General features: G+C 42.2%; 1 protein-coding gene across 4 annotated transcripts in view; it reads left to right on the forward strand.

The window, feature by feature from the left end:
* The window catches only part of LOC132685555 (uncharacterized), a 107,241-nt gene that overhangs the window by 40,197 nt on the left and 53,331 nt on the right, over positions 1–13,713 (forward strand). For 3 of the 4 annotated variants that reach the window (XR_013550413.2, XR_013550414.2, XM_078434127.2), the window contains one exon: positions 6,435–6,546. Coding sequence is in view for 1 of the 4 variants with exons in the window: in XM_078434127.2 (XP_078290253.2) it covers positions 6,435–6,546 (112 nt within the window). In the remaining 3 variants the exon portion in view is untranslated. Of the gene's footprint in view, positions 1–5,375; positions 6,181–6,434; positions 6,547–13,713 lie in introns of those variants that run through there. The other variant, XR_013550416.2, reaches the window with a different exon arrangement.

Raw genomic sequence — 13,713 nt, forward strand, 5'->3', positions numbered from 1 at the left:
GACAGAATTCTAGTAATTATAAGGTTCTTTTCACAGGATATAGCAATACACTCAGCAGTCCAGGTGTCTTTGAAAGACTTTTCTGTTAAACCAAAGAAGATTAGAATAAGATTACATAGTTTTTATGTAAGTGTTCACATTGGGTAAGAGACTAAGAGTGATAATTTTGTGAATGGCCTGAATTCTCTACTTTATCACAACTGGCTTTACAGTATGGAATGATATATGTTCTTCTGCACATCTAAGGGAATATTTTCTTCTCTTCCTGAGATCATTTATTTTAAGACTTATTTTTATTATATTTTATTTTTATTTATTTTTAGAGAGAAAAAGAGAAAGTGCATGCATATGCAAGCGAGCTGGGGGTGGGGCAGAGGAGAGGGAGAGAGAGCATCCCAAGCAGGTCCTGCGCTGTTAGCACAGAGCCCGACGTGGGACTCTATCTCACAACCGTGAGATCATGACCTGAGCTGAAATCAAGAGTCGAATGCTTAACTAACTGAGCCACCCAGGTGCCCCTCTTTCTGAGATTCTTATCACAAGAGGCATTCTCAAAGCTATTTGATTAGAGAATAGAGTATGCTTGAGAGTCTTAAACTTTACAGTATGGCAAAGAAAAGAGCAGGGCAGATGTTTGACAAATGGAATATAATGTTTGACAAATGGAACATCTGTTCCCTATGGAGTTAGAACTCAGTAAAGATTTGTCCTTAACATTGTTTAACCTTGTACTTCCATCCCTAGCATAAAGAGGCTGTTTGAATATTTGAATTGACTGAAATGTACCCTTGTTTGTCAAAGGGGAAGGAAAATATAATCATCCTGTTATTCAAGTCTCCAATGCAGTACATGATTTACAGAGAGCAGTTCAAACACTGATCCAAAGTGAGTATATAGCACATTTTCCTAAGATTTACCAGGAACTCAGGGAACAGAATTCAAGAGACTTCATTCTAACTCTGTTAATGTTTTCCTCTTAGTTCAGCAGGATTTATCATGTTCAAGAAGATGCTAGATTAAAGAGTAAAAAGCGGCCAATCTATGCATTCAGATTTCTTTATTCCTTTGTGAACACTGCCTTTCTTTGGCACCCACATATACCCGCTGAGTTCAGGGAACTTGCTTGAGTCTGGAGCCTCCCAATTTAGAATCTTTACCAGCCCAAGGTAGCATCCCAAACCTAAACTCTTTTTATGTATCAGAACTTACTGATTTTTTTCCAGTTTTCCCAGGGTTCTGCCAGCTGACTGCCTAGTATGATCAGTTGAGCAAACGCTGCTGTTTATCTCAGGTAACATTTGCGTTTGTGCTGAGGTCCATTAAATGATTCACGTGGGACATGTCAGGATCAGTAGAGACATTTTATGTTGGCGGGGCGGGGGGTGGGGGGAAGATGTCCTGGGATCCTTAAAATCTCAGCTTCTTAGTCTCCTCTTTAGTCTGGACTTGCTTGAAATTTCCATCAACTCAAGGCCTGAAGAGGAAACATCTTTCCCTTTTCTTAGAATTTCTTTTTGTAGGCATCAGCAGCAATGATGGAGTCCCTGTAATCTTTTTTTCATCAACCACACATAGGTAGCTCATACGTCGACTTTCCACTGTAAACACTCCCATGATCAGGCTGTGAAGGGCCTGGTTACCGTCAACACTTAGCAAGCTCAACCCAGTCAGCCCCCAGACATCAGCTCAAACAAATAATTTATAGGTGACAAGGCAGCAGGGGAAGTGAATCCAATCTGGAAATTTTCTATTTCCATTGTGAGAACACCCCTGGACAAATAATGTAACAGTACTGTGCACTTACAGGAGGGGGCCGTCCGGTATGAAACTCCATTATCTCAGCAAGTTACACACGAATAGTGCAGATGGATAGATGGTCCTTTAATGATGGCTGAATCCTACCTTCCAAACCATACACAGTCTACACGGAATGCGGGGGTGAGAGAGGTCCTTCGTTCTCTTCAACCTGCCCTTGAAGGGCAGCTGCTATAGTCTCTGAAGGTCCCTCATTCCCTTCGTACCGTTCCCATCCTCCCTCCCCTCTCTTCACAGCCCCTGAGATCCTTAAAGCTAGTGATTCTCCATGTATACCCTGCGTTAGAATCTCCTAAGAAGTTTTCCAAAGGTATGGATACTAGGCCCCACTCCCAGAGGGTCTGATTCATTTGGTCTGGGATGAGGTCTGGGACATGCTTTTTCTCCTCCTCCTTCTCCTTCTCCCTTTTCCTCCTTCTCCTCCTTCTCCAATCTCCTGTCTCCCTTCTCCTTCTCCTCCTTCTCCCATCTCCCGTCTCCTTTCTCCTTCTCCTCCTTCTCCTCCTTCTTCTCCTTCTCCTCCTTCTCCTCCTTCTCCTCCTTCTCCTCCTTCTCCTCCTTCTCCTCCTTCTCCTCCTCCTCCTCCTCTCCTTCTCCTCCTCCTCCTCCTTTTCCTTCTCCTTCTCTCCCTTCTTCTATTTCTTTTTTTCCCCTTAAAAGTACCCCAGGGCAGTGCACAGTCCAGTTTGAGAACAGTCACCTCTTCTGTTCCTCTCACCCAGGGTTTCCCTCTTTCTCCAGTGAACCCTCCAATCACTCGATTCTATCAGGGGCCTCTCTGGGTAGAGTGAGAGTCACTGGAAACTGGGAGTGGATTTCTCGTTTTAAATAGACAGAACTGCTCTTGCCATTTCTTCTCCTCATCTTTATGCTGGAACAGCCACTCTCTCCTCCACCACTTTGAATTATTTGCCCAAATGTGCCCTTTTATTACTCTTGTTCCGTGCATGTAGGCAATAGCCTTTGAATTTGATCCTGCACCAACTTGACACACATATTTCTGGGCCAAGAAAACCTGCCTTCATTTAGCCCTTTGTAATTATCCCAGGGATTTCAACAAGGTACCATTGACTTTCTACTCTATAATTAAGAAATGGAAGGGCCAGCAGCAATATGAAGTTTGCTTGTTTATATGTTTATACATGCCTGAATTTTAATTACTATCTTTGTAGCCTTTGGATTGGCCCTTCAAATCAGAGTTTAATTTGTAAATGCTTTTCTGATGCTCTCCAGATGTCCCCACTAAGTCGTCAGCAGCATCCTTTTGGAATCTAAAAAATGGAGACATTTCTTCAGCTCTAATCTTACCTTTGTGGTCGTTACTGCTGAATGCTTCCTGCTGCTTTCATTTGCTGAATTTAACTTAAATCCAAGCTGGGTTTCGTTTTAGCCCTGCCGTCGGAATCAAACCTGGGCTAATCTGTTGAAGTAGTGTCCTATTGGCTCAAGAAGAGAATTGCTAGACGCAAGCTGGAAAAACGGAACACTCGTGTTCATTGTAGCCATCAGGAAGAGGCTCCTTTCTATTTGCTTTCTATCATAAAGTAATATACTATATCTTGGGCCAAAGCTTTAAATTAAAATAAAATAAAACCCTCTGAGTTTTACATTTGGAAATCCACAACTGAGTCTGCTGGGATAGGTTTTGGGGACAGGTGGTGGAGGAAATCCTGTGGCTGGTCCTAAGTGGCTTTGGGCCAGCTACTTTGCCTCTCTAAGCCTTGGTTTCCTCATCTGTAAAATGGGCTAATATTAGCTCTCTTGCAAGATTGTTGGGACAGATAAGTGAGATAAGGAATACTTGGCATTTAGTAAGATAAACAAGTAGAAACTAATGTCTTGTTTATATCCAGAAATAACAATGTGTGAGTTCATAGCAAAAACTTTACAATATATGCACCTGTCCTATACATCAAAGGCATTTTTGCCTAAAAGCACAAAGCTCCAAATACTAAGTACAGTTCTAAAACCCAAGCCACAAAACAAAGGCAAGGGAATATATCCATATAGCTCTGACCTTTTATCTGTTTCTGGGAGATACCCAATCTCCTTCTCACCTCACGAGTGTGATTTCCTTTCTCTTCAGCCTGGAAAGCTCTTACTCAAGCTGTTCAGGTGGCTGACTTCTCATCTTTTAGGTGTCAGCTTAATGTCACCTCCTGAGACAGGCCCTTCCTGATCACCTCAGCTAAATAAGGCTCTCCCTTCCACTAGCCCCTGTTAGAGTGCCTGTTTATTTCCTTCAGGGACCCTGTTGCAACCTGTATTGCTTTCCTTGTTTGTTGACTGGTTTGCTATCAGCCTCTCCCACTAAGACCGAGGGCCATGTCGGTGCTATGGAACATTGAAGAGCCACTCCCTAGGACCAGTCGAATGGCCAATAAATACTTGTTGAAACAATCAACTAATAAACATTGTCCAAGTCCCCCATTTCATAGATGAAGAAGCTGAGGTTAAAACATGATGAATGGCACTGAAATAGTAGGAAAGCCAAACCTCTAAGAGTCATTCGAGGGCCCTTGCCAGGGTGTTAAATCCTGTGTCCCAGACAGTGCCACCATTATATCCATGACCTCTCCCTTTCTCGACTCGTACTCTGCCCACTTGATCCAGTGCCCTTGGGATCCACTCCAGACTCGTTCTCTGGGTTCCTGCTGGTATACATCAGCCAGATCCTGCAGCTCCTTTGCCTCATGTTCCTCTCTTCCCTTAGCAAACCCTGCACGTCTGCATTTGACTCATACTAAAATGTGATCCTAGAACTGGCTGGTGGCCAGGAGAGAAGGGGGCGAATTCTGAGCAGGGCCAGCATTATTTGGTAAGATACTCGATTCATTGGAACCTTCTGTACAGTTGTCAAGCAAGGAGAAGTTCTTCTATCTTCCAACAAGGGAGTGGGCCACCTCTGTAGGTCCAGAGGGCTTGGGGAAAACTGGGTGATTAAGGTCCTTGAGTATCTAACAGGGTTCGTGCTCCATGCCTCACAGCCCCTCTCCTTTCCTGTGGGGCCCCAACTCTGTCAAAGGGATTTGCCAAGGCAGAGGATTCACCTTCTCCGAAGTTCTGCCACTCTTCATGAAGGCTCACCTCTGGTTTCAGGTCCGTCATCCCTCTGGTTGCCAGTGAAGAGGGCCTCTTTGAGAGCTGCCGGTGAGGCCCTTCGACTCCCACATTTGGGTTTCAGTTGGTGCTTGATAAAACTGCTCCTGTCATCTACACTGCTCAGTACATCAGGAAAGATGTAAAAATCAATGCCAAACCATGTCTTAATCTATCCATTATGTGCCCTTACCAGGAACACTCTGAGCAGTTCTAGGAGAATGCCTCCCCTTGAAAGAATAAAGATCTATCATGTGAAAAATAAAATATTCGTCATTGTAAATTTGTTAATGAGAAATGATGAAGAGAGATGTGTACTTAGGGTCTAAGACCTCCTAGATGAATTGAATGAAGATTATAGGCTACAGAGGAGAGCTCCGGAGACGGGGTTTAACAATGAAAGGAATATGAATTGTTTTAGAGATACCATGACTTGAAACTATGGGAAATGTGTCCACCAGAAGATGAGGACGGACACGAATAAAATACGTTGCTTTCAGGATGACAAATGTCCAATTCAGAGAATATCTCCATCCAGAACAAGGAAACTGCTTGACCTGAAGATGGCTTCCTGGAAGACTGGGGGTCCAGGGCCTTTTATCTCAAAGGAGCTGGGAGAAATAGCTCCAGAGTTAGATTAAATGTAGGTGTCAGGATGAATTAGATGAACTGAAACTGAGAGTCATACCTATAAAACTCCTAAGTGCGTATTAATTTTCATCAAGCTAATGTGAAGGATGAGGTAATGTTTGCAATGATCTGTGCTTTACTTGCAACCATGGAATGTGGTACGTTGTGTATTCTGGGCTGGACCCTTGAGGCTACGAGGCTAACAACGTTGGGAAGAGGGGAAGGTTGGAGAGAAAGGGACGTGGGAAGTCCTAAAGTTTGGGGATCTTTGGTTGCATGCTGGGATGTGCATGAAGTAATGAGCATTGGTGTTAAGAGCATGGAGCTTCACAGGGCCATCAGCACTCAGCACCAGATAGGTGCCCGTCGCAAGAGCTCACTGAGGGTTTCCGCCCCGACACAACAGCAGGACAATTGTCATGCTCAGAATAGCTTTCCTTCTGCACTTAAGGGGATCTTTTATGGAAGAAGATTCTGAAGGAGAGGCAAAAGAGAAAAGATTATGTCCTGGATGTTTGGAAGGAGAACTCTGGCCAACATCCCACAAAGCCCTGTGCAATCTCAGTACCACCAGCCTCTATGCCAGTGGTGGAAAGTTACCTAAGGGGTGGGAGCAGCTCAGGCTACTAGTTTAAGGTATTATCATCACTATCTCTCTCTTTTTTACATTTTTAAAAATGTTTTATTATTTTTGAGGCGGGGGGAGGGGCAGAGAGAGAGGGACACATGGAATCCAGAGCAGGATCCAGGCTCTGAGTTGTCAGCACAGAGCCCGACACGAGGCTCAAACCCATGAGCGGTGAGATCCTGACCTGAGCTGAAGTTGGACGCTCAACCGACTGAGCCGCCCAGGTGCCCCCACCATGATCTTTATTTCCTCTTATCCGCAGGCATCCTGGGAAGGACAGTCGTGGCCACCATCCTCCACCTAAGCGAAATGACGAGGGCGATTGGAACTGGCTTTGTGGACAGCCCGTATGCTGGGACTCACCGATGAGAAAGGTAGAGATCTGAGGGCGTGATCGAAATCTAGACAGCTGCGGAGAGAGTACACAAGGAGACACCCCCTTCTGCTTACCAAACCCTGGACTAATGAGACGAAGGGGCATCCCTAGAAGTTTGAAAAAAATGTTTGAGTATATAAAATGAGAGCAGTAAACTTAGAAACTCCTTACTCCAAGTAGTAGTGCAGGCTGGAAATATCTAGAAGTCTGTATTTACTTAGACTGTGAGGAAAGTGCTGGGAATGAAGTCACGAGGCTTATTGTCCGAACGGGAAGATAAATGTAAAACAATCCCCAAAGTAATTAGCTTAGTTTTGGGAAATCAGAAAAAGTAAATAAAAAAACAAACAAACATGGTGATAAGAAAGAAAGTCTTTTTAAAATATAACAACATCCCGAATACGTAAATACTGATTTCCTTATTAAAGGTTTTACTGCCTTCAGTTTTCTCTGCAGTTTCCAGGCTTACCAGAAATAAGATGTGTGTGAACTTTTCAGATTGAAAACATGCTTCAATATAGATTTATCGCTTATCATGTCCCTTTCTTTCCTGAGAATGGTGATTATCAGGCAGGGAACTTAGGACAAAGGAGTCAGAAAATATTTATGAGACTAAGGAACAAAACTCCTATTCCAATTTCAAGGTTTCTTTTAAAAAATTTTTTTAATTAATTTTTTTTAATGTTTATTTATTTTTGAGAGAGAGAGACAGAGTATGAGTGGGGGAGAGATAGAGATAGAGGGAGACAGAGAATTGGAGCAGACTCCAGGCTCAGAGCTGTCAGCACAGAGCCTGATGCGGGTCTTGAACTTACGGACCTCGAGCTCATGACCTGAGCCAAAGTCAGAGGCTTCCCGGACTGAGCCACCCAAGCACCCCATATATATATGTTGTTTAATTTACATCCAAGTGAGTTAACATATAGTGTAATAATGATTTCAGGAGTAGAATTTAGTGATTCATCACTTACATATAACACCCAATGCTTATCCCAACCAATGCCCTCCTTAATGCCGGTCACCCATTTACCCCATCGCCCCCACCCCACTAACACCCCTCCAGCAACCCTCAGTTTGATCTCTGTATTTAAGAGTCTCATGGGGCGCTTGGGTGGCTCAGTTGGTTGAGCGTCCATCTTCTGCTTAGGTCATTATCTCATGGTTAGTGAGTTTGAGGCCTGCATCAGGCTCCATGCTGTCAGCACAGAACCCACTTTGGATCTTCTGTCCCTCTCTATCTCTCTGCCCCTCCCCCACCCATTCTCTCTCTCTCTCTCTCTCTCTCTCTCTCTTCCCCCCCCCTCAAAAATAAATAAACATTAAAAGAGTCTCTTAGGGTTTGCCTCCCTCTCTGTTTTTATCTTACTTTTGCTCCCTTTCCCCTATGTTCATTTGTTTTGCTTCGTAAGTTCACATATGAGTGAAATCATATGATACTTGTCTTTCTCTGCCAGACTTATTTCACTTAGCATAATATCCTCTAGTTCCATCCACATTGTTGCAAATGGCAAGATTTCATTCTTTTTGATGCCAAGTAATATATATATATATATATATATATACACACACACACATACATACATACCACATCTTCTTTATCCATTCATCAGTTGATGGACATTTGGGCTCTTTCCATACTTTGGCTAATGTTGATAGTGATGCTATAAACCCTGGGGTGCATGTGCCCCTTCGAATCAGCATTTTTGTATCCTTTAGGTGAATCCCTAGTGATGCAATTGCTGGGTGATAGGGTAGTTTCCATTTTTAATTTTTTGAGGAACCTCTATACTATTTTCCAGAGGGGCTGCACCATTTTTCATTCCCACCAACAGTGCAAAAGGGTTCCTTTTTCCACATCCTTGGAAACATCTGTTTTTTCTAAGGTGTTAATTGTAGCCATTCTGACAGGTATGAGGTGTTATTTCATTTTGTTTTGGATTTGTATTTCCTAGATGATGAACGATGTTGAGCATCTTTTCATGCGTCTGTTAGCCATCTGGATGTCTTCTTTGGAGAAGTGTCTATTCATGTTTTTTCCCATTTCTTCACTAGATTATTCCTTTTTTTGGTGTTGAGTTTGATACTAACCCTTTATCTGATATGTCATTTGCAAATATCTTCTCCCATTCTGTTGGTTGCCTTTTAGTTTTGCTGATTGTTCCCTTTTCTGTGCAGAAGCTTTTTATCTTGATGAGGTCCCGATAGTTCATTTTTGCTTTTCTCTTGCCTCTGCAAACATGTCAAGTAAGAAGTTGCTGCGGCTGAGGTCAAAGAGGTTGTTGCCTGTTTTCTCCTCTAGAATTTTGATGGTTTTCTGTCTGACATTTAGGTCTTTCATCCATTTTGAGGTTATTTTTGTGTATGGTGTAAGAAAGTGGTCCAGATTCATTCTTCTGCATGTCTCTGTCCAATTTTCCCAATACCACTTGCTGTGGAGACTGTCTTTTTTCCATCAGATATTCTTTCCTGCTTTGTCAAAGATTAGTTGGCCATACATTTATGGGTCCATTTCTGGGTTCTCTATTCTGTTCCATTGATCTGAGTGTCTGTTTTAGTGCCAGTACCATACTGTCTTGATGATTACAGCTTTGTAATACATCCTGAAGCCCGGAATTATGATGCCTCCCACTTTGGTTTTCTTTTTTAGGACTGCATCGGCTATTCGGGGTCTTTTCTGGTTCCATACACATTTTAGGATTGTTTGTTCTAGTTCTGTGAAGAATGCTGGTGTTATTTTGATAGGATTGCATTGAATACTTACATTGCTTTGGGTAGTATTGACTTTTTTTTTTTGAGAGGGAGGGCACAAGTGAGTGAGGGGAGAGAGAGAGAGACAGAGAGACAGAGAGAGACAGAGAGAGACGGAGAGAATCCCATGAGTGGCAGAGGGAAAGAAAAAGATGGAGAGAGAAGTGGGGCTCCAGCTCACCTGATACAGGGCTCAAACTCAAAAACTGTGAGATCATGACCTGAGCCAGATGCTTAACCAACTGAGCCACCCAGGTGCCCCTATTATCGACATTTTAGCAATATTTATTCTTCCAATCCATGAGCATGGGATGTTTTTACATTTCTTTGTGTCCTCTTCAGTTTTTTTTCATAAGATTTCTATAGTTTTCAGTGTATAGATCTTTTACCTCTTTGGTTAGGTTTATTCCTAAGTATTTTATGGTTTTCGGTGCAGTTGAAAATGGGATCGATTCCTTGATTTCCCTTTCTGCTGCTTCATTATTAGTGTATAGAAATGCAACTGATTTCTGTACATTGAATTATGTCCTGTGACTTTGCTGAATTCATGGGTCCGTTCTAGTAGTTTTTTGCTAGAGTTGTTTGGTTTTCCATGTGCAGTATCATGTTGTCTGCGAAGAGTAGAAGTTTGACTTCCTCCTTGCCTATCTGGATGCCTTTTATTTCTTGTTTTTTTTTTTCAATATATGAAATTTATTGTCAAATTGGTTTCCATACAACACCCAGTGCTCATCCCAAAAGGTGCCCTCCTCAATGCACATCACCCACCCTCCCCTCCCTCCCACCCCCCATCAACCCTCAGTTTGTTCTCCGTTTTTAAGAGTCTCTTGGATGCTTTTATTTCTTTGTGTTGTCTGATTGCTGAGGCTAGGACTTCCAATATTATGTCGAATAACAGTGGTGAGAGTGGACATCCCTGTCTTGTTCCTGAGCTTAGGGGGAAAGTTCTCAGTTTTTCCCCATTGAGGATGATATTAGCGGTGGGTCTTTTGTATGTGGCCGTTATGATCTTGAGGTATGATCCTTCTATCTCTACTTTCCTGAGGTTTTTTATCAAGAAAGGATGCTGTATTTTGTCAAATGCTTTTTCTGCATCTATTGAGAGGATCACATGGATTTTATTCTTTCTTTTATTAACGTGGTATATCACGTTGATTGAATTTGCAGATACTGAACCAACCCTGCATCCCAGGAATAAATTCCACTTGATCGTGGTGGAATTATTTTAACATAGTGTTGGATCCGGTTGGCTAGTATCTTGTTGAGAATTTTGCATCCATGTTCATCAGGGAAACTGGTCTTTAGTCCTCCTTTTTTAGTGGGGTCTTTGTTTGGTTTTGGAATCAAGGTAATGCTGGCCTCGTAGAATGAGTTTGGAAGTTTTCCTTCCATTTCCATTTTTGGAACAGCTTCAAAAGAATAGGTGTTAACTCTTCTTTAAATGTTTGGTAGAATTCCCCTGGAAAGCCATCCGGCCCTGGACTCTGGTTTGTTGGGATCAAGGCTTCATTATAAGCGTTTAAACACAGTTAATGATGAGTTAGTGCTGTCTATAAAACCAAAGATGCTGCTTACTTGGCTAGACCCAATCAATATATGTTTACTGTTCTTTTAGCTTTGCTTCATGTACACAGGCACTTTATTTCTTACAAGAAATCAATGTCTGGAACCAAAAAAATAACTGTGAAATGGTTTTATTTGAATCAGCCTTTTCTCATTATTGAACATTTCATATGAATAAATTAATCTTTATGCACATGATGATGACCTATCTGAAATAGCTTCCCAATTCTTTAAAATGTCAAAGGCATTTCCTAGCATAAAAAATACTAAAGGCATTTTGCTATCACATGGTTTATTAGTAGACTGGGAAAATCAATCTTATCCTAAGCAAAAGCAGAAATATTATTAGCTGAATCAAGAAAAGTGTGACATTTTGCCCGTGAACTCTTTTTCTTCCAATAATATATCTATTTTGGGAAATCATAAGACTGGAGCAAGACAAAAATGTGGGAGGATATTAGGCTTCTCTAACTAGCTATTGTTAAGTATTAGGAAATGAATGTAGCTTTTATCTGTGACTTTTTCAAGATCCATATGAAAAGAAAGTAATATGTGAAATAAAAATGCTATGCCCATTATTAATAGCAACCGTCCGTCTTACAGAGAGTGACTAGGAGTGTCACTCATGGCAGTTAGTTAGGGGAGAGACCGGATGTACCTGGTTCCCCCTCCGGTGCTCGCTTCCTGTTCTCGCTCTAAACCGCACGCAGTGTGCAGCACACCACCTGCGGACGCCCCAAAGGTTCTGCTGGGAGCCCAAGAATGTGAAAAATTTAAGGGGAGCCTGGGTGGCTCTGTCAGTTAAGCATCCGACTTTGGCTCATGATCTCGTGGTCCATGAGTTCGAGCCCCACGCTGGGTGCTGTGCTGACAACTCGGAGCCTGGAGCCTTTTTCAGATTCTGTGTCTCCCTTGCTCTCTGCCCCTCCCCCACTCACACTCTGTCTCTCTCTCTCTCAAAAATAAGTAAACATTTTAAAAAATGTGGAAAACTTAAGGGCTGATGCCCCCAATTTGCCCCTCACCCTCAAACTTGCTTCGCCTCTAGTTCTAGGATAAATGAGTTTATTTTGAGCCTTAATTCGCTAGGACAGAAGGCCTTCTGTTTTTGTTTTCTCACGCTGAACATATTTACCAAGTTTCTTGTGTTGGAGAGCCTGACCCTATTGCATACTGCCTTTCTGTCCCAGCAAAAGAGCTTTTCCATTGTGGAGGGAGCTGTCGTGCCACATTTCATACAGCGTCGGGGACAATTCTGAGCGTCTGGGATTTGTTTCCGTAGGTGTTCGGCTTTGTGTGTGTGCTTGCTTGCATGCACGTAGAAAACAGAAAATCTAGATTCAAAGAAAAGTGCTGACAGTGTTTAAAGTGCCTCTTTCTGAGGACTGAGATTGCTTTCAGTATGTTCCTCTTTATTTTCTGGAGGTTTTGCAGTAAGCATACCGTATTTCATGGTGAGGGGGAAAAAAAGCTATTTCCCTCAAAATGATTGAGCATTTTGTATGAGCATAGTACTGTACTAAGTAATCTGGGAAGTAAAAAGAACAGACTTCCTTCCACTTAAAGCCTTTAACAAGACATAAATCAGTTGATGTACTATGTGATCGTCTTTTTATTGCCTGTTCCGTGTCAGATAACTCATTTTACTTCATGCGCTCTATTCTCCCTTAATCCAGTCATACAGAAAATGTGTAAGTTCACTTGATGGTACGTTATTATTCAGTAATTTCAGATGATGTTGGTGACAAACATGGCAATACATATTTTATAGTAGCAGATCACAAACACAAGATAAACACGGGCAGAAAAAAAGGTATGCGTAACACAGAAAGCAGTCTAGATAGTGATAATTGTTTCCTACCTTTTAAATTGACTATTAAGAGCATGTATCCTTCTCATAATGAGAGAAAAATTAACTTTTAATGATTTTAATAAATTGGTCACCCAAGAACAATTTTGTCCTAGCTTTGGGGCACTGGTACACAGTGTGATGGACATTTAGTGAAAAGGGAGACCAGGGGCGCCCAGGTTGGTTGAAAAGGGAGACCAGGGGCGCCAGTTGGTTGAGTGTCTGACCCTTGATTTCACTCAGGTCACGATCAGGGTTGTGGGATTGAGCCCCCAGTCGGGCTCCATACTCAGTGTGGATAATAAATAATTTTATTTCTCTAAAATAAAATTTAAAAAATTTAAAAATTAAAAAAATAAAAGAGAAACCTGTGTGAGACAGTGAAGCCGGAAGAGGCTTCACAAAGCAACATAGGGTGCGGTCCCTGGGTGGCTCAGTTGGTTAAGCGTCGACTTGGTTAAGCATCTGACTTCAGCTTAAGTCATGATCTCAGGGTTTGTGAGTTCAAGCCCCGCGTCAGGCTCTGTGCTGACAGCTAGGAGCCTGGAGCCTGTTTCGGATTCTGTGTCTCCCTCCCTCTCTGCCCCTCCCCCACTCACATTCTGTCTCTCTCTCTCAAAAATAAATAAACATTAAAATAAAAATTAAACCGGGGAGTGTTATGCTAAGTGAAATAAATCATACAGAGACAGACAGATACCATATGTTTTCACTCTTATGTGGATCCTGAGAAACTTAACAGAAGACCATGGGGGAGGGGAAGGAAAAAAAAAGTTAGAGAGGGAGGGAGCCACACCATAAGAGACTTAAAAACTGAGTATAGACTGAGGGTTGATGGGGGGTTGGAGGGAGGGGAAAGTGGGTGATGGGCATTGAGGAGGGCACCTGTTGGGATGAGCACTGGGTGTTGTATGGAGACCAGTTTGACAATAAATTTCATTAAAAAATAATAATTAAAAAAAATAAATAAAAAATAAAAATTTAAAAAGCAACATAGGGCTCCCT

The sequence above is a fragment of the Panthera onca genome, chromosome D2 (assembly GCF_046562875.1).
Source record: "Panthera onca isolate mPanOnc1 chromosome D2, mPanOnc1 haplotype 2, whole genome shotgun sequence".
Taxonomy (NCBI): Eukaryota; Metazoa; Chordata; class Mammalia; order Carnivora; family Felidae; genus Panthera; species Panthera onca.